The sequence below is a fragment of the Mus caroli genome, unplaced genomic scaffold (assembly GCF_978045245.1).
Source record: "Mus caroli unplaced genomic scaffold, Mus_caroli_1 scaffold_3, whole genome shotgun sequence".
NCBI lineage: Eukaryota > Metazoa > Chordata > Mammalia > Rodentia > Muridae > Mus > Mus caroli.
Window position 1 is genome coordinate 15,046,127 of NW_028227258.1, and position 22,184 is coordinate 15,068,310.

At 39.2% G+C, this 22,184-nt stretch overlaps 1 protein-coding gene across 2 annotated transcripts; it reads left to right on the plus strand.

Annotated features, from left to right (window-relative positions):
• The first annotated feature begins 77 nt into the window (after positions 1–77).
• LOC110288176 (calcium-activated chloride channel regulator 4A-like) lies at positions 78–20,803 on the plus strand. 2 transcript variants are annotated; one of them, XM_021154599.2, is made up of 14 exons: positions 78–242; positions 3,908–4,048; positions 4,216–4,363; positions 5,388–5,496; positions 6,412–6,589; positions 7,233–7,451; positions 9,337–9,564; positions 10,301–10,478; positions 12,960–13,066; positions 15,501–15,716; positions 16,296–16,563; positions 18,496–18,666; positions 19,703–19,936; positions 20,388–20,803. In XM_021154599.2, the coding sequence occupies exons 1-14, from the start codon at positions 78–80 to the stop codon at positions 20,801–20,803; spliced, it is 2,778 nt and encodes a 925-aa protein (XP_021010258.1). The 2 variants fall into 2 exon arrangements, with proteins under 2 accessions (XP_021010258.1, XP_085691372.1); XM_085835246.1 differs by lacking the exon at positions 9,337–9,564.
• Positions 20,804–22,184: the final 1,381 nt, after the last annotated feature.

The following is a 22,184-nucleotide window of genomic DNA, read 5'->3' on the forward strand; positions in this document are numbered from 1 at the left end:
ACAGGTGATTTTTAGGAGTATATATAGACCTGCCAAGAGACACAGAGAAAGAAAGGCCTCTGGGAAACCAGGCTGGAATGATGGCTTTCTCCAGAGGGCCTGTTTTCCTCCTTCTACTGCTATACCTGCTTTGGGGGTCAGACACTTCCTTGATAAGGCTGAATGAGAATGGCTATGAAGACATCATTATTGCCATTGATCCTGCTGTGCCAGAAGATACAACAATAATTGAACACATAAAGGTAAGAAAATCAGGGTTTCTCCTATTTGAATTATGAATAATAAAAATGTTAATAGTAATAGTAAGAGTTACTGTGGAAACCTCTGAATGCTTTGAGAAGTTTGAAAACAGAGAAGACAGTTTTGGAAGGCATGGATTGAGATGAAGGCTCTAAGACATTCCAGGTGAAGGTTGTAGAGGTTCTAGAAGAGATATGAACTCCTCACCTTAAGATCAAAGACAAAGCAGAGAGCCTCTGTGATCTCAGCTTCCTTGTCTGTCATTTAGAAGTTGGATTCTTGTTCTGCTTTTGTAATTTACTTATTTATTGTGCGTGCATACACATATGTTTGTTGAACCACTGAGGAAAGAGAAGTAACTTAAAAGAGAAAGGAATTATGGGTATGCCTTCTTTTCCAGGTCCTCACAGTAATATCAGAGTGAGTGGGAGAGTGAGTATGAGGTTAGTAGGTTACTGTGGAGCACGCTGCCCCAGAAGAGCAAGGCAGAGCAGAGCACAGCTGTAATAGGCAAGAGTGTAAGTCACTGTTTCCTGCAGGGAAGCCCTCAGAGAAGCCCCACTCATGATATGACATGTGAGCAGACACCAAGATGAGAGCCTTATGTGGGTAATAGCAGCTTGTGTAATCAAGGAAACAGTGAATAAGCTGGAGGAAGGGTGTCTGTCTTACACTGAAGCTGGGAGAGGCTTATGCACAATGGCAGAGCCCAGAAAGTAATGAGACTCCATGAAAGAGCTTAGCTGAGGATGTGGACACTTTGGTGTCTATTCTATGACCACTCTGTCTACCTGCAACCATAGAAGGCTCACTCATATCACATCACTGTATGAATGCAGGATAGGGGTGAAGAAGGAGCCAGGCTGTGGTTATGAACAGGAGCAGTGACTGGGACAAGGAGGTGTGAGAAGTGATTCAAGTGATGCTGAACATATTTGGAAAGCATGAAGGACAACACTCTTGTTGGTTTATTCCTGTGTGGAAAGGAGAGGTAGAGAGGAAATGTTAAGAGGCAAGGCAAACTTTCCAACTTTGGCTTAACTACTTGTAGAGGACTTTCATCAACTGGGAAGGAAAACTGTAAGAAAGAGCTGTGCCTGGGGAGGAGGAGCTCGAGGTGGTTACAGATTGAGGAGCTTTTTGACATCCAGGTAGAAGAGACGGACCTCTGAATTCATGGGGAGATGTAAAATGTGTACTTAGATGAAAATTAGAGACGATCAGTGTGTGGAGGGTGTGAGCCCACCAAGTGGTTGCAAAAAGAGGGAAAGGCCCCCTCACTAATCCTAGGACTTTAGTTTTTTAAATTCTCTTCCAACCCCAACATTCCAAGTAAAGACTGCCATGTCAGCTTCATGATCATTTCTCATGTCCTCAGGAGCAACATCCACAACTTCTTCTACTTGGTTTGGGGTCATCCCCACTGGGCCCCAATGCTCGTTGTTGAGTTCCCTACTGGGCATGAACTGAATTATCCTTATGATTTCAGTTGGCTTCCACTTGTCATGCAGTCTCTGTCAACCATCCAGCAGCTCAGAGGTGTCACTACCTGGTGTCCTTTGAACTCTAAAAGACAAAACATATTTTTCCCATAGAATACAAAGACCAGACTCTCAATGATGGATTCTTGGTGTACAGGAATAAATGATTGGCTTCAAACTTTTTTGAATTCAGAAAATGAATATTTGATAAGACTATTTTTAGAGACAAAAAGGAATTCTCAGCATAGTCTCCTATTGACTATTACAAGTACAAATTCAATCCTTTGCCAACATGTCTATAGTTTAGTGGCTTTTGACACTTAGCCTTTTACAAAGTCTTCTCTCATCAGAAGACGCCTTGCTATCCTCTACTTATACAATGATTTTGGAAAACTCTTATAATTGATGGGTTGATATTCTCCATTATCAAGTTTCTTTTGTATTTTATATTCAGGATCCTTTGGGATTTAAAACCTGACCACTTCTGCAAACACTGATATTTCAGGTTTTTATTTTTATTTTTTTAAGTCTAAAACATTATTGGAATTCTGGGGAGGAACTTAGAAGGAATACAATAGGACTTTGGTTAGAAAACTTTGAGAAACCCTTATTAGGCACCCAGTATCAGTGAAGATGAAAGTTACCTACAATGTCTCTGATAGCTCTCCATGGCCTACAAACACACTCCTATCTAAGAAAGCCAGTTGAGTCATGGGGACTCTCAAGGAAATGCAGTCCCTTGGAGTTATACAAGACACAACCTATACAGTTGTACACAGCAAGCCTACTGGTCCAATTCATAACTCAGTTTGAACCACTACCACTCTGTTCTCATATGTACAGAGAGTACTCTCTTCCTGGGGCCTAAATACCTCTCATTTTGAAAAGAGGCATCCAGGGAAAAAGAGAATTATTTTATCCTCCTTCTGTTGTGTGCTAAACAGCTTCTGAGCCACTGTAGAGTTCTTCACAAACTTCCTGCACTGGACCTTCATTCTCTGGACTCTGACACTGACTAATCTCTCAACTAATCTCTAATCAGCTTGCTGACTCTTTAAAATGCATGTGAGTCAGAGTGCTGGACTCTCAGAGGGCAGCAGGGTGAGAGATGGAGGCCTTCAGGAGCAGTGGGCTTCTGATAAAGCTGGAAGAGGGGTCTGTCCTGATAGACAAAGCAGTGGAGATGCAGAAAGCTTCTGCGAAATGAAGATATATTTGCTTTTATTTATTTTATTTTATATTTGTTTATGTTTTACTTCCCTCTGAGAAGCCTGCTTATAAGGAACCTTAATTGCTTTTCATCTGTGTTTCTCTTTATTAGATATTGACAATGTTGAGAGAGAAATCCCCTAACAAATTGCAGTAGCTTTGGACTCCAGATACTGGGAGAGAATGTGTATTTTCACATTGAAGGCAGAGTAACAGTTCTCTGATGATTTTTTTTTACATGTGCTATGGAATTTCTATTACCTTGCCCTCCAAGGGTCCAACATTCCCACCTCTTCCAAGAGTATAAAAAGAAAACCCCAAGCCGGGCATGGTGGCTCACGCCTTTAATCCCAGCACTTGGGAGACAGAGGCAGGCTGATTTCTGAATTTAAGGCCAGCCTGGTCTACAAAGGGAGTTCCAGGACAGCCAGGGCTATACTGAGAAACCCTGTCACGAAAAAACAAAACAAACAAACAAACAAACAAAAACAAAGAAAACCCCATCCTTTTAACCGTTCCTGTGAGCTATTCTCCTTAGCTTGCATTTGCTAGAGCTGTTTTGGTTTATTTCTTGAAATTAGGAGTGTCTTTAGACTACTAAAGATATGGTCACCAGGCTTCAGACATTCCATAAGCCAACCAAAAAGCCTTCACACAAATATTAGATCCGAATAAATGACTCTAAACACCAGGTGTATAACTACATAAATCAATTACTGAAATCACCAAGTATGTGCCTCAAGCTGTCTTTTGAGGTGAGATGATGGAGACCCAGAAGCCTTTGCAGGTGCTGATGAGGGGAGTTATGGATTGACAGAGGGTCAGGTTAGAAGGATGGGCAGAGCCTGCTGAGCAATGAGCTTGATGCATGGCTCCTTTTGTAGTAACAGCTTAACAGGGTTCACCAGGGAAGTGCACCTGAGACATGACTCCATTCTCATGTTCATTTTTACCTATCTATTTCCCTTTGATAATAGGGAATGGTGACTAAAGCATCTACATACCTTTTTGAAGCTACAGAAAAAAGATTTTTCTTCAAAAGTGTGTCTCTATTAATTCCTGAGAGTTGGAAAGACAGTCCCCAGTACAGGAGGCCAAAACAGGAGAGTTACAAGCATGTAAGTATCACTTTTTTTTTTTTTTTTTTTTTTTTTTTGTCTAACAACAACAAAAAAAGTATTTTCTGGTGCTTGCTAGCTTTGCTACACAGTTATTGATTCAGAGTTATTCTAACAACTGTCTTTTCTGTTCTGCAAGTGTTAACGATCGTTTTAAACATTCTCAGGCTGACATTAAAGTGGCACCTCCCGCCTTCGAGGGCAGAGATGAGCCCTACACCAGGCAGTTCACACAGTGTGAAGAGAGAGCAGAATACATTCACTTCACCCCTGACTTTGTACTGGGGAGAAAACAAGATGAATATGGAGATTCAGGTGGGGAATTTGGTTAAAGCATTGCATGTTTGCGACAAGCAACTCTATACTAAGTAAGCAGACTGGAGCAGAAACACTTGGCTCCAAATCTTGACTCCTCTATTAGCTTTGTGACATTAAACAAGTGACGTATTTCATGGTGCTTATTCCAAATAATTTGAATTTTCTCAAAATTTGCGAAAATCTTTATGCAGTAGCCAGTGTAACCTCCATAATCTATAATAGCATATCTATATCTTTCTTCAATATTAACTCTTCAGGAGCATTTTTAGTCTGTTTTTTTTTTTCCACTAAAGTTGCACCCTCGAAATATCTACACAGCAGAGTTCTGTATATCTGATTAGGCTGTTGACAGGGTTGGTACTTGGCAAGCCATAAACTAAAAATTTTTGACACTCCAAGAACTGAAAATAAAATACTAGTTTACTGTGACTGTGGCATATGCTCCACATTGTTTCATTGATTTAACATGCTATGGTATAAAAATTAATATTCCATACAGCAATGAATATCCTTTAATACAAAAGCATTTTTATGTACAAAATAAAAAACTTTAGGATTTACAGAAAACCTAAACCCAAATGGAAACTCTCTCTCTCTCTCTCTCTCTCTCTCTCTCTCTCTCTCTCTCTCTCTCTCTCTCCTCTCTTCAATCTGTCTCTCTCTCTTTTCTCTCCTCTCTCTTCTTTCTCCTCTCTCTTCTCTCTGTTCTCTTTCTCCTCTCTCTCTCTCTCTCTCTCTCTCTCTCTCTCTCTCTCTCTCTCTCTCTCTCTCTCTCTCTCTCTCTCTCTCTTTGTCTCCATTTCTGTCTCTCTCCCTCTCTCTTCAGGAGTGGTGTAGTGGGCAAAGGACAACTTGAGAGTCAGTTCTTGCCCCTTCCACATGGGGTTCAAGACTGAGCTCTGGTTGTCAGGTTTGGTGGCAAGCACTTTTGCCCACTGGACCATCACGGTGGCCTGGAAATTTTTGAGATATAAAATTTACCAATCAAATTATGACTATGTATTTCAAAAATGTCTTACAGGAAAACTGTTGGTCCATGAATGGGCCCACCTTCGCTGGGGAGTATTTGATGAGTACAATGAAGACGAGCCATTCTATAGTGCTTCATCAAAGAAAATCGAAGCAACAAGGCATGGCATGACCCCTAAGTACCTTTAAATGACCTCTGGCTTTTAACTGCTTTATAGTCCTTTCCAATGACAAGCATCCATATTTTCTTACAAGGCAGATAATAGATGCAATATCACAAGCCTATTTTATGCTTATTTTAGGCCATTTTCCTTGAAGACAATGATTATCTGTGCAAATATATACATAGCCTCAATGCCAATCATTTGTTTGGCATTTTGACACTTTTTATTTACACATCTCTCCCAGACCTGTCAGAACTCATTAAAAATTCACTTACTGAATTTGAACTGCAAGCCAATGGGATGAGCTGTGGCTAAAGCCTGGTGTGTCTGTTCTGATCACTGCCAGCTATGACTCTCCCATGGAACAGCACACATCAATCCTTCTTCATTCCATTGCCTTTCTTGGCAGTTCCTCATTCTCCGAGTCCAGTCCCATTGTAATCTGGATAAAATGATGCTCCTTGATTAGTCAAAGCACATGTAGTCATGTGATGCCACTCTTCAAGGATGTCTTCTTGGAAAAGAAGACCACACTGCACACCAAGAATAAATGGTTCACAGGGTTCTGTCAACCAGGTGACTACAGAGAGTTGGTACAAGGCCAGCTGTATGAATGTCTAAGGGAAAGACCCACCCACAGCTCTCATGCTAGCAGAGAGCCCCACTGTGTGTGACTGGAGATACCACTTTGGTTTTTTTGGATTTTTTTAGGGGTTTGTTTTTGTTTTGTTTTGTTTTGTTTTGTTTTTCATTACAGTTTCTTGAAAAACAAATGATTACTTTGATTGGCCAGCAGTGGAGGAAGGTCCTGGAAGCTACAAACAAATACTGAGCCACAAAGCTCAGTGGAAACAGGATCACTTTTCAAAGGAATGACTAAGTTGTCTCTTAGACTCACTCCCATATTTTCAGGTGCTCCACGGGTATCACGGGTACAAATAGAGTCCATATATGCCAAGGGGGCAGCTGTACAACCAGAAGGTGCAGAACTAATTCCACCACAAAGTTATATGAAAAGGATTGTCAATTCTTCCCTGATAAAGTTCAATCAGAAAAGGCTTCCATAATGTTCATGCAAAGTATCGATTCTGTAAGTATACCAGTCACTGTGTCCAGAAATCTATAATCAAAGGATTTGTCTAACATCATTTTAAAATAACCATGATGATGATGATGAAAATAAAATTTAAAAAATACACATTGCTAGGCAAGTGTTATACCTGAGATATTACAGATGTTAAGCATGACATGAAGATTAAATATGTTAATATAGAATTCATTGAACATTGATTGACATGCAGTAATTTTTCATCCTCTATTGTATATTAACACTATTGTCTTTTAATAGCTAGATAATTATTAACTATTAAATAATAAGTCTACTTTAGTGTTAACAGTATTTTATTTGAACATGCATAGTGCTAAATACTATACATATGCTCCTTCAATTTAAAAAAACATAACAAAAAAACGTGTTTTCAATTAAAGTTCAATCCTCCCATATAGAATCATTCATACCAATCCTGAGCCCCCACCCCCACTCTCAACAACCACTTTTTCTTTGATAGCTATTATTACATACATTCATAGCAAAGTATCAACTATAGCCACTTTGCTAGGCCAGCCAGCATAATTATTTTTAATTTCTAACGCTGGACATACTTTTGCTTTGTTTTCCAGGTCATTTTTTAATACATGAAATAGTAATTTTCTATAATTTACTCCACTTTTAGGTGACTGAATTCTGTAAAAAAGAAAACCATAATCGAGAGGCTCCAACTCTACATAATGAAAAGTGCCAATGGAGAAGCACGTGGGAAGTAATCAGCAGTTCTGAGGATTTTAACAACAGCACGCCCATGGAGACACCACCCGCTCCACCCTTCTTCTCCCTGCTGAGGATCAGTGAGAGAATTGTATGCCTAGTTCTTGATGTGTCTGGGAGTATGGCTGTAAGTTCCTGAGCTCTTTTTCGTTTGTTTGGTTTTGTTTTTATTTTGAGTATAGAAATGTACTTGAGAAGTTTATAGTTCATTTAGGATGAGCAATGGAAGTATGTTCTTGGAATCCTAGCATTTGGGGGACTAGGCAAGTTCAAAGTCAGTTGGGTTGCATAGTATGACCCTGTCTCATAAAATAAACCAAAAAAGCAGATATAGTAACAGTTAAGAAATGTGTGGGTTTTTTTTCTCTCTGTCTCAGCTTCACCTACCTAAGTAAATCATTCCTGTCCTCTACAATTTAGTAGAGACACATTTTCACCAAGAGAAGGGCTGGGCTCTAGAGGTACTGTATAGGAGTTCATCTTTTGCTAATGCCAAAACTCCCTTTTGTATATCTCCAGTTCTGTGTAATTTACTGATACTACCTGTGCCTCTCCAGACCAGACTAAAAGTTCCACTCGGAACTAGAACCTTTTCTGATCCAGAGAACATAATATATTTGTGACCAATCGGAAGCTGCTAAAGTGAATATAAACTACAAACAAGCAGGTGTTATATGATAAAGCACTGAGTGACTGCACTGTGTGGTGGGACAGATGTGCTAAAGCAGAAATTAAAGCGTCAGCAAGGAAGGGAAAGTTGTTATTGAAAGGGCAAAGAATGGCAGGGACTGACAAGGTGAGCCACAGTGACATGGGGTTTCATGGAAGACAGAACATTCAAAATCACTACACACAGGTAGCCCAAGAAATGTCACTGAGGAGAGAAGAGACTGCCCATTGAGAGATGAATAGAATACCCCAGATAGGGTCCTAGTAGATCTGTGTTTAAAAAAAAAAAAAAGTGTGATGGCTCAGCAAGTAAAATAGTCTATCAATATGAGTTCAAGAATTAAAAGAGAACTGAGTCCTCAAAACTATCTTCTGACCTCCACATGGACACCATAACCACACACACACACACACACACACACACACACACACACACACACACCAATAATAATGAATGATAATAATAATGTTTATGATAAAGGCAGAAGAGACGCTCAGTGGGCAAAGGTGCTTTTGGCTAACCCTAACAACTTGAGTTCAAGCTCTGGAAATCAAATGATGGAAGGCAAGCACTGAGTCCCTGTAGTTGTCCTCTCATCTCTACATATATACCATAACATGTGTGCTGTGGTCTAAGTATCCTGCACTCCTACAAGCTCACCATTCCAAAAAAAAAAAAAAAGTAACAAAAATCAGATGTGAAAATGATAGATGAACAGGCGGGACAAAATTGTAGATATGTAGGAGCTGTGATTTGGTTCGAGAAGTTCTCAAACCACTTTGGGGATGGGTTGCAGGGAGAATCTAGAGGAAATCAATGTGTGATGTGTATGTCCTGGGCAGTCATCTAGTTAAGAGAAGCATGGTTACCAATGAGTTACCAGAAAGCCAATGCAGTCACCCCAATGATAACTACAGGAAAGATTAGAAGTAGAAGGGGCAGAGTAGGTGGCCTTCTCAGAGTTAATGGTAGCTCAGCAGGCTCCTGGTGAGCTTCAAAGCTCAGCTATGTTTGGAGACCAAGAGAGTCTGGTTGAGGTTTCCAAACCTGGGATGGGAGTTTATCTTAACATGTGTGATCATGGGCTGAATTGTGATGTTAACCATTGCCTTAGTTTCAACCCAAGCCCCACCTTTGACTTGGTTACTAAGCCACTGGGAACACCTCAAGTAGAAAGCTATGAACTTCTACATGTGCCCATGTTACCTATAACCACACTTATTAATTTGCCAGCTAAAATTATAATTGCATTCTTCCATAGTTCAAATTAACAGTTGTCCAGTTCTTCTCTCATCTTCCAGTTGAAAACCACTCATATCTTCTCTTATAATTTTTCACACAGTCTAATGATCGCCTGAATCGAATGAACCAAGCAGCAAAATACTTTCTAAGCCAGATAATTGAAACCAGGGCCTGGGTAGGGATGGTAAACTTTAGTAGCCAGGCCACTATTATGCATGAGCTGATCCAAATAAACAGTGACATCGAGAAAAACCAGCTTTTGCAAACCTTACCTACAAGTGCTGATGGAGGGACGTCCATCTGCTCTGGAATCAAGACTGCATTTCAGGTGAAAATCCCACTGCACATGTATTTTGATCTTAGTTTTGTTTTTAGAACAAAGTGAAGTTCTACTGTTCTTACTTGTCTCTTGATTTTAGCATAACTAATCTTAAGAGGTTCTAGACAAAACACACAGGAAAAAAATTTTTGATGTATATGCTATCTTAGCACTTGGAAATCAAGGCACAGGGATAAAAATTTCAAGATCATTTTTGCCTAGATCATCTAAGACCAGCATGGGATGAATGAGACTCTGTCTTATCTGGAATTTCAACATGCTTAGACCATTAGATCCCTGCTATCTAAGTATTTAAGAGTTTCCTAATTGCGATTCCATCGCCTTTTAGTGCTAGTGTGGTTGCTCAATGCACCTGGCTGTATATATAAGAGATTTTGTATAAACCAACTGGTTTGTCAGAGGATATCAGGCAAAGACAATTGGTTCCATATTTTAAATATCTATTGGCCTGGGCTTTCCTGAGTCAGATGTTATTTAGTCCATGTGAATTTTTCTAATTCCTGATCCCACCCATCTTTTAGTTGAAAAATTATCCCCTATATTTTGGGGAGGAGGACAGAAAATTTATTTATATTCTCCAAGGATTATTGAACATAAACTCCATGATTCTAAAACAGAAATTATCTCTATTCTATACTTTTTTTATAGTTTCTTTTTTCTAACTTTCCATCAAGATAGCTAATCTAGTATGAAATGATAATGGTATTCTGAATTATGCTTGCAGGTATTTAAAAATGGAGGACACAAAACAGATGGGACTGAGATCTTGCTGTTGAGTGATGGGGAGGACAGCACAGCCAAAGACTGTATTGACGAGGTGAAAGACAGCGGGGCCATAGTTCATTTCATTGCCTTGGGACCATCGGCTGACTTAGCTGTAACAAACATGAGCATTTTAACAGGTAACACATGATCTCATCTCAGACTTTCAGTTGTTGTGTATAAATGTAGAGCTGATGTTCAACTACTTCTTCTAAGCTCAACTTTGCAAGAGTCAGGCCAAGGATTGGAGAACAGAGTCAAACAGACCCAGCCTCTGTCCTCGTCACATTCTTTATTCAGTTGGATGGAAAAGACACATAAGACAGTAAATTTAAACACATAGATCACATTTCTTCATAACAGGAAGAATACAAAATAAAATTTAATTGAGACTTACAAGCCTTCTATGTTCCCAAAATGTTGTAGTGGGGAAGGAGAGGAAAGGAGTTATATGGAATCAAATGGCTCCCAAGACAGGGCTTGAACAAAGTCTGGGATTTTCCAGGACTAAAGATGACGAGAACATTCAAACTATGTTAACTTATGTAACATTAACTATGGTAACTTATTTTAATATACAGATGTGATGAAAACTGATTACATGCTCCTAGTATCTTCCTAACATAGTAAACAAAGCCAATAGTATGAATATCAATTATTATACTAGTTTGGATTTCATGACACCAAGTATACATAATTGGGGGTATTTTGTGACTGGCTATATAAGCTCCTACCATTCCAAACACTTTATGAGCATTTTACAATATTTTTCTCTAACAAATATTCTCACCAATACTCAGGTTTTGTCAAGATACCTTGATACAGCAATTCTTTCATCTTTTCAATTTTCTGCTTCTAATCTATTTTTTCTGACAAAAATCTAGATAATGTGAATAAGAGTTGATAATTCCCCTAAAGGGCTATACACCAATCTGTGAATATACAGAATCTAGTGCCTTTCAAAATTACATCCAGATGAAGTACCTCAGGCAACTGAGGTTGCCATACTAAGTAATAAAGTGGGTTTTGCTTCACAGTTATGATATATTAAATTAACCTAACATCTCAGAGATGACCTTAATAGCTTTCTGAAAATTTAATTTAACCCATGTGGAAATTTTGACTTTATTTGAACTGGTTTTTTTTTCTTATTATTGGGCATTTATTTCAATTACATTTCCAATGCTATCCCAAAAGTCCCCCACATGCTCCCCCACCGACTCCCCCGGCCACACACTCCTACTTCTTGGCTCTGGCGTTCCCCTGTACTGAGGCATATAAAGTTTGCACAACCAATGGGCCTCTCATTCCACTGATGGCCAGCTAGGCCATCTTCTGATTCATATGCAGCTAGAGACACAAGCTCCGGGGGATACTGGTTAGTTCATATTGTTGTTCCACCTATAAGATTGCAGATCCCTTTAGCTCCTTGGGTACTTTCTCTAGCTCCTCCATTGGGGGCCCTGTGATCCATCCAATAGCTGACTGTGAGCATCCACTTCTGTGTTTGCTAGGCTCCGGCATAGTCTCACAAGAGACAGCTATATCTGAGTCCTTTCAGCAAAATCTTGCTAGTGTATGCAATGGTGTCAGCATTTGGAAGCTAATTATGGGATGGATCCCCAGATATGGCAGTCTCTAGATGGTTCATCCTTTTGTCTCAGTTCCAAACTTTGTCTCTGTAATTCCTTCCATGGGTGTTTGTTCCCAATTCTAAGAAGGGGCAAAGTGTCCACACTTTGCTCTTCGTTTTTCTTGAGTTTCATGCATTTAGCAAATTGTATCTTACATCTTGGGTATTCTAAGTTTCTGGGCTAATATCCACTTATCAGTGAGTACATATTGTGCGAGTTCTTTTGTGATTGGGTTACCTCACTCAGGATGATGCCCTCCAGGTACATTCATTTGCCTAGGAATTTCATAAATTCATTCTTTTTAATAGCTGAGTAGTACTCCATTGTGTGAATGTACCACATTTTCTGTAACTATTCCTCTGTTGAGGGGCATCTGAGTTCTTTCCAGCTTCTGGCTATTATAAATAAGGCTGCTATGAACATAGTAGAGCATGTGTCCTTCTTACTGGTTGGAACATCTTCTGGATATATGCCCAGGAGAGGTATTGCAGGATTCTACAGTAGTACTATGTCCAATTTTTTGAGGAACTGCCAGACTGATTTCCAGAGTGGTTATACAAGCTTGCAATCCCACCAACAATGGAGGAGTGTTCCTCTTTCTCCACATCTTCGCCAGCATCTGCTGTCACCTGAATTTTTGATCTTAGCCATTCTGAATGGTGTGAAGTGGAATCTCAGGGTTGTTTTGATTTGCATTTCCCTGATGATTAAGGATGTTGAACATTTTTTCAGGTGCTTCTCTGCCATTCGGTATTCCTCAGGTGAGAATTCTTTGTTTAGCTCTGAGCCCCAATTTTTAATGGGGTTATATGATTTTCTGGAGTCTACCTTCTTGAGTTCTTTATATATATTGGATATTAGTCCCCTATCTGATTTACAATAGGTAAAGATGCTTTCCCTTATTTGAACTGTTACACTGTTAATCATTAAATTATAATAAGAACTCTTGTTCTACAAAACAATGCAGCATATTCATTCATAATTTAGGTGGAAACCATAGGCTTGCTACAGATGAAGCCCAGAACAATGGACTCATTGATGCTTTTGGGGCCCTGGCTTCAGAAAATGCTGATATCACCCAGAAGTCACTTCAGGTCAGTGTTTTCCCATCCCTATAGATTTTGTGGTTGCCTTTGCCGTAACCAAGGAAAGGTGTAAGGGCAGAGTACATGAAACTAGCCATAAAGGAAACATTTAAGAGAGAGATGTTCAAGATTTTAGGTGTTGGTTTGTGTGTTTTGGTTTGGTTTGGTTTGGTTTGGTTCAGTTTGGTTTTCAAAATGTAGAATAGTAGAAATAAAATTATATTTTGCTCATTTGAGATATTTCTGGTAAGTTCTGTAATAGAAAAGAAAAAGAAAACACAAATATTCAAAGTTGATCTGGATTCACATGCATGATGAGTGGAAATGTCAGAGGTAAACAGTGACCAGTTAGAAGCATGGTGCAGTCATGTGAGCTGAGGAGAAGCTGGGTTTTGAGATGGCATCTGGAATACAAAGGAAACCCTGCTACCACATCTATTTCTCCTAATGCCATTGTGGGACCAACATGACTTTAGTTTCTGAAACTTTGCTGATGAAGAGACAATAAATGGTATTTTCATTCAAAAGTTTTCCATATCCATTGAGAGACTTGCCAGCTTAATATGGGAGTGAGATTTTAGACAACAGAGTGATGCTGCAAAGAATTGTCTTGCTCCTATCAGGACTGAAGGTGTTGGGGTGTTGATATCTAGGATAGAGTACATTCATTCTATTATTCCTAAAAGAGCAGCCCTAGGATGCACCCACATGGATAAAGCTGGATATTCTTGGACTTCCTGTTAGGTGAAATAAAATGAGCACAGAAAGATGCGGTGCATTATCTCATGTACACCTGAAATTCAAAACAGCTGAATGCACAAAGTAAAGATAAAACCATAAGGCCATAATTAGCATCAGCTAATAAGATGTTTGAGGAAGAGATATAGACACAAACTTTCAGTTAAATAATAAGGGGGCCTACGAGATGTATTACATAAACATAGTGACAACTACAATTAATAGCATTTTATTCTATTTGAGGCAATAGATGAGAAAGTGGATTTAAATAAAAAGGTGAGTTGTGAGGAAACCCTTGGGTTAATTAGTCTAATTTAGCCCATTTATAGTGTTTCAAAACACCATGGTTATATGACAAATATGCAATTTTGTAACTTAAAGAAAAATTAAGATGTTGACTCTCTCTGCTACGAACTATCAACATAGATAAATGGCTTCTCTATGGCTCCTCTCAGAAGAGACCCTATAGTTTACTTTCTCTCTTCTAAGGATTCATAACTTCAAAAATCAGTTTCCCTCCTATGGATGAACACCACATCCAAGGCTTCACTCTCAGTCCTGTGCGAAAACATAAAGATTCCACATTAGCAATCTCCCCAAAATTATTTATCTCAATTATCTTTCATGCCTTCCTATGAACTGAATGTACAGTCTCTATCATGCTAGGTAACCTTCCTTCCAATGAACTGTGTCTAGGCTACAGACCTGTCTTTGTGTCACTGTGTGAGCTTTTACTCTGCTCCAGTTAGAATACTCTAAAAACCCAAAGGATTATCTTTCAGGTCATCACTGAGATGAGTAAAGCACATGTCACATACACACACTCTCTACTCTAATTCTCTGTGACTTTTAGCATACTTTATATCCAACAGTCAACAGCAGCATTTTCCAGAAAACTACCCAAGTATAGCAGGGTCATATTCAAAACCCTTCAACTGATTGTATTAATCAGGGTTCTCTAGAGTCACAGAACTTATGAATAGTCTCTATATAGTAATGGAATTTATTGATGACTTACACTCTGCAGTACAATTCCCAACAATGGTTCAGTAGTAGCTGTGAATGGAAGTCCAATGATCTAGAAATTACTCAGTACCACACGGCAAACAGGTGAAGGAACGAGATCGAGACTCCCTTCTTCCAATGTCCATATATGGTCTCCAGCAAAAGGTGTAGCCCAGATTAAAGGTGTGTTCCACCACACCTTTAATCACAGATGACCTTGAACTCAGAGGTCTCCCTGTCTTAATCTTCTGGAATCCATAACTACTATGTCTCAAGATCTCCATACCAAGATCCAGATCAGAAACTTCTATCTCCCAGCCTCCTGATTAGGATCACTGGTGAGCCTTCCAATTCTGGATTGTAGTTCATTCCAAATATAGTCAAGTTGACAACCAGGAATAGCCACTACACTGATGTTTCCTCTTTAGATCTCCTCTTCTACCCTGTCCTGTCTTCAGGGTCTGCATTACCAACCTTGCAACTGTCACGAGCCAAGAAGCCTTCAGAAAGATGGCAAATCTATTCGGGGGGAGGGGTATAAGTGAGGGAGTGAGGAGAAAGCAAAGGTAAAACTGTTTTCAGATCAAATATGAGGAATTATCTAGAAAAGAAAAGAGAATAAAACTTTTGTCTTATGTAATAATTAAGGGTTTTTTTTTTTCTTTTCTTGTGTTTGGTTGTTTGTTTTACATTTCTACAGCTTGAAAGTAAGGGTGCCATACTGACCAATAGCCTCTGGCTGAATGACACTGTTGTAATTGACAGCACCGTGGGAAGGGACACATTCTTTCTTGTCACCTGGAGCAAACAAGCCCCTGCCATTTATCTCAGGGATCCCAAAGGAACACAAATCTCCAATTTCACAATGGACTCTGCTTCCAAAATGGCCTATCTCAGTATCCCAGGAACAGCTCAGGTAAGCCACTAGCTAGCATTTGAATTTCCCCCTAAAGATATTCTTGCAAGGAGGCTCTAAGCACATTATAAATGTGAGTACAATAACTTTACCATCTTCAAAATGAAAGAACAATGTATGTACTTCCCTTACCTGTGTGATCCTGAGAGCTATAAAAGGAAAAGAAGCCTTGGGTTGATAGAAAACAGAAGGCATCTGAGAACAGAAAGGAAGAAATTGGAGCGTCCTGGTGACCTGGAATGTCATCTTTTCCAATTCTGCCTGCCAGAGTCATGGAATATATGACACAGAGGCCAGAGAATAAGGGCAAAGCAAAGGCAAACATTTCAAAACATTATTTTCCAATTGAGATATCACAAAATGCAATTATCATGCATAACACTATCTGGGATCCCATTCTGTCTCAGCTTCAGTACCTGAGGAATCAAGACCTTTCTAAGAACACTCAATCCAATTTTGTTTTTTTTTCCTTCTTCTATGCTTTATTTTAATAATCACATAATGGAAAACAAACAAACAAACAAACAAACATGTCATTGGACACTAAATGCTTGCTGCATGTTTCATTGACAATTTTAGGTGGGTGTTTGGACTTACAACCTGGAAGCCAAAGAAAACTCAGAGATACTAACGATTACAGTAACCTCTCGGGCAGCAAGTTCTTCTGTTCCACCAATCACTGTAAATGCTAAGGTAAACACGGACACTAACACTTTCCCCAGCCCAATGATTGTGTATGCAGAAGTTCTACAAGGTTACACTCCCATCATTGGAGCCCGTGTGACAGCCACCATAGAATCTAACAGTGGGAAGACAGAAGAGCTAGTCTTGCTGGACAACGGTGCAGGTAATCCACAGACTTTTCTGAATAAGCCGATATGTTTATAGTTCCAAATGTGTCATGTGTTCCTGGGGCAGTGGGAACAAGATGGCCACCCGAAGGGTTAACACATATTAGGAAGGAATAGAAAGACCAACAGGAAATCCAATTGGGCAACGCCAAAGTGCTTAGTAAGTGTCCTGCACATGGTATGCTCTCTATATATGTCAGGTATTGCCAAAATGATGTTTGTAATCTCAACAGGCAATAGCTTTCTCCATCTAAGACAGGCTCATTCAGAAGATGGAGAACACAAGACTTCCTTCTAAGTTCATGCTTCTTAGGGGAGCATCACCAAAAAAGTACTATCAAAGCAGCTGATGCAGGAATTGTCTCTTGGGTGGGAGAGAGCACCAGAGACTGGGACCCTGACAGCTGAAGGGAAGGAAGCAAGGGTGATTCCCCACAACTGGAACAAAGCATAGATAGAGTCCTGGGAGCAGGGACCCAGGAGAAGCTAGAAGTAGCACAGAGAGGAGACTGGGCACTGCAGTTTCAGATGCCAGTTCTGCCTGGCAAGAAGCTAGGAAACGTAATGTCTGCTCTGTAGGGAGGTGGGGCAGAAACCCTTTCCCTACACTCTGTGTTCTCCTGTGTTTTGAAACTTGAGTGGAAGTCAGTGAATAAAATAACCAATTTGACCCACACATGAATGAGAGAAGACACCCATCAGTGCATTTTATGTAATGCCACAAACTTGTCTTCAGTTATATTCTTGGAGTGAATTCCATGTTTTCTCTCATTGCAACAATAATTCTTCAACTACCTTTCACCAATTCCCAGTCCCTTCTACAGTGCATGTAACTTCATGCTCCATGCATCATTTCTTGGTATTTTACTAGATTACCAGATGACAATTTAGTTCACAGGGGAAACGAACTAATTTAAAATTCCTTTACTAGAAAAAAAGAAAAAGAAATAGACGGCCGATAGCTGAGGCCAGCACTGCTTGCTTCTGTGTACACAGGAGTCACTTGAAGTACTGCGCAGGTGCTTCCCTAGGTAGTCTGGGAAATCTGCATGTCTGAAAATCCCCATACATTTAGAGGGACACAGATGTGGTTGATACATGAACATTGTTTTCTCTTCTGTGTAGAATGGGGAAATACATTTTTAACTTATCAGCTGCCCCCTATGCTTATCATTGTAAGAGAGGACTTATGCTACAACATTTCTTAGATACCCAAGCATTTATTCCTAGAGGAAAATGTATCTTTTCTCTGTTGAACTACAGATGTAGTAAATGATTTGGAGAAGAAAAAGAAAAAAAAAGAAAAGAAAGCAAAAGAAAAGAAACAAAAGAAAAGAGAAGAAAGAAACAGAAGTTGTTGATCATAAAGCAAAATAAGTTAATTGCATTGTCAATGAGGAATAATGATAATTAAGTCTTGCCTAAGAAACATTTGCCACAGGAAGGGCCTCACTTATATAAACAGAAGATAACACAGGCAGATTAATGTAGAGAACTCAAAGTCAATCAAATATAAGAGAAATGATAAGAAGAGGCTTATGACATCTGCATAAGTTGGTAGGGCACAAAGAGATAATATGTTAAAGTATTTATGAAACATACACAATTATAAGTGTGGGTTATCATGTTATGTGAGTACAGAGATAGAGATAGAGATAGAGATAGAGATAGAGATAGAGATAGAGATAGAGATAGAGATAGAGATAGAGATAGAGATAGAGATAGAGATAGATACCAAAGTGAGTCAAGAATATACCATTCAGTATGTATTATTTTGGCAGAAACTAATGGAGAGAGATACTCCATTCAAATGTGAAACTGTAAGCACAGCAACAGACTATGAGTATAAGGCCATGCAAGTGTGACAACACACACTAACCTCTCATCTGTTACAATGATCTAATTCCTTTCTTTATGCTTTTACCAAGGTGCTGATGCTTTCAAGGATGATGGGGTCTACTCCAGGTTCTTCACAGCTTATTCAGTGAATGGCAGGTATAGCTTAAAAGTCCGTGCAGATGGAGGAACAAACTCTGCCAGGAGGAGTTTACGCCACCCATCAAGCAGAGCTGCATACATACCAGGCTGGGTAGTGGATGGTGAGTGGGTCCCAGTATCAGAAACCCAGTGAATCCCTTTTTTGTGACTTCATATGGTGGAGGCTACAAACAGTTCAAAATGTAACTACACCCATTTCTAGAGTGAGATTATTACACAATTGTTTCTACATTAACCCAATCAAAACCTAGCAATCAATACATGCTGAAAACCTATCAGCTAGTATTTGTTACTGTGGAACATCCTTTGACTATCACCAAAATGTATCTACCTTTCAGCTACAGACAGAGGAAATGGCCCATTATGCTAGGAACATAAGTGCAAGCCAGTGGGTAGTCTGTCCTCTATGTTACACTTGAGGACAGAGGAAATGGCCCACTATGCTAGGAACAGAAGTGCAAGCCAGTGGGGCAGTCTGTCCTCTGAGTTCCACGGGTGTCCATGTTTTTGAGCTTTGCTTTCCTGACTCCTTATCTGGAGAGTGGGGAGCTAAGCAATGGAGAAGTTGAGAGTCTTATGTCTTAGCACTGATGGCTTGGAGGGAAGGAAGCCATCCCAGTGTTAAGGGCAGACACATTTCTAGTCAGAAATAACTTGAGAAATAAAGCAATCCTTTTGTAAGGTCCATGTTAGGGAAGCCTAGTGACACATGCCTGTAATCCCAGGACTTATGGAACAGAGGCAGGAAGGAGGATAAGGATTTCAAGGTTATCTTGGCTGCTTAAGTATATTTGAGGCTAGCCTAGATTTCATACCAGCATGTTTGATTTTGGATTTGTTTTGTTTTGTTTTGTTTTGTTAATTCATATAACAAATTACATAACATCCTCATTCAGGGCAGTTTTCATATCACAGCAAGTTATTGTCCAATTTGATTTGATAACATCCTGGTAATAATTCTGGAGGATGAATTTTCCCACAAATGGAAGGCTTATGATTGTAGCACATCATAAAAATACAACCTTGAAAATGAAAAGAGGAAGAAGAAAGGAAAGACAGGAGGGTCAGGAAGCTGACTGACTGAGTTCTTAAAAGTTTACAGTTCCATCCAATTTAACTAGAGAATTTTAAATGCAGGAGAAATTCAAGGGAACCCACCCAGACCTGAAACGACTGAGGCTACTCAGCCAGTCCTAGAGAATTTCAGCAGGATAGCGTCTGGAGGTGCCTTTGTGATGTCCAATGTTCCAAGTGGTCCATTACCTGATCTGTACCCACCAAATCGAATCACAGACCTCCAGGCCACTCTTGATGGGGAAGAGATCAGTCTAACATGGACGGCCCCAGGAGATGATTATGATGTTGGAAGAGGTAAGAACAAGGACCCCTGTGGGTTTGACCTGACTGAAAGATAGGGTGAAGCAAGAGCAGATAGGTCAGCTAGAGGAGAGCACTTATGACTGACAACTCAGCCAAGTAGGAATTTTAGGATCTGATGTTTTATAGTTTATGAAACAGGTCTTGATTTTCCTGCATAGCTGTCTTTAAAAGTCAGAACTCGGTTGGGCAATGGTGGCACATCCCTTTAGTCCCAGCACTTGCGAGGCAGAAGCAGGCAGATTTCACAGGACAGCCAGAACTATACAGAGCAACCCTTTCTCAAAAAACAAAAATAAATAAATAAATAAAGTCAGAACTCAGCTTTTACAGAAAAATGAATAAGACTTTTGATGTGAGTATGACAAAATATATTTAAGGTAACTAGAAAGAAATTTAATATGGTGTGATGCAGTAACTAACCCACACATAACATTTTTCTCAGTTCAACAGTATATCATAAGAACAAGCGAAAATATCATTGACCTCAGAGACAATTTTAATAATTCTCTTCGGGTTGATACTACTAAACTTACACCAAAAGAAGCCAACTCCGAGGAAACCTTTGCCTTTAAACCAGAAAATATCTCAGAAGAAAATGCAATGTACATATTCATTGCCATTGAAAGTGTCGACAAAAGCAGTTTGAGTTCGGGACCATCCAACATCGCACAAGTGGCACTTTTCACCCCTCAGGCAGAGCCTGTCCCTGATGAAAGTCCACGTTCATCAGGAGTTAGTATTTCTACTATTGTGCTGTCTGTGGTGGGCTCTGTTGTACTAGTTTGTATTATTGTAAGTACCACTATTTGTATCTTAAAGAACAAAAGGTCCTCATCAGGAGCCGCAACAACATTTTGAAAGGCAACATGAATAAAAAGATATTTCTGAGCTTTTAAAGCATATTCCATGTGATCATGAACTCAAATATAATTTCAAGAGGGTCTAAAATACTTTAATCATACCCATTCCGTGAAAAACTATCAATATTAATGATTTATAATTTTATTGGATATAAAGGTATTAGTTTAATTATTTAACTTTTTGTTTTGTGTATACATATTGTATGTGTATATGATCGTATGTGTGTATATATATGTGTGTATATATATATGAATAAGTGTATATGTGTGTGCATGTATGTATGCATATATGTATGTATCTGCAGTCATGTGGATGTGTAGTTCAGAAGACAATTTGTGGGAATGGGTTTTCTCCTTCCATCCTGTGGGATCTACAAACCAAACTCCTCTTGTCATGTTTGGCAGCAAGTATCTTTATACTGGGCACAGGACAATACTGTTTTTGTTTTTTAAAGATCAGATACCACTGTTTATATGTCAACCTAACCTAAACATCTCATGAAACCCCTCCTACCTATGTGCATTTCATTCATCTTAAGAAGGAACTGTTGAAGCTATAGACTATTGACTTTCTTTCAGAGAGAAAAAAGCAAGATATGTTAAAGATACATTTTAACCCATCACTCAGAGGCACACCCTAGGGGTCTCAAGCAGATTGATGGAAAGGAGTTAAGAAGAGAAAGAAAGGAGGTTGAGAAGAATAGATCCACACATTGCAGGTTGTTCTTACAATCCTTCCATGAGACCAAGTTAGCACAAATATGACTTACTTCACACAACACCAAATGCTGGTGAGGATGTGAAGAAAGAGGGACCTTTACTCATGCTTGGTGGGGATGGACATTGGTGAATTTGAAACACGAAGACCATATGACCCAGGTGAATCCCTCCTGGGTATATACCTAAAAGTCTCTATGTCCTATCACAGAGGTCCTGGTACAGCCATGTTCATTGCAGCAGTATTTGCAATGGCCTAGATGTATATCAGCAGATGAGCAGACAAGGAAAATGTGTTGCATTTGTACATCAAATGATATATAACCACCCATAAAGAAAAATAAAATCATGACATTTTAGAAGGATGGATAGAGCTAGAAATTACTATGTAAGTATGTGTCCCAGAAACATAAAGAGAAACTCTCTATTTTTTTCTCAAAGGTGAAATCTGTTTTAATATACAATAATAATATAATATAATATAAGTAATATAATATAATATAATATAAATTCTATGTTCCTGTAATACTTCTGGACTCTTAAAATTGAACTTCCATTAACCATATTTTACTTTGAATCTTTACTAGTCTATGTTGCAATCATCCAAATGATTGGAACAATTATGTGTCCAGATTTTCTCTATTTACTTGCTCTTCATTCTT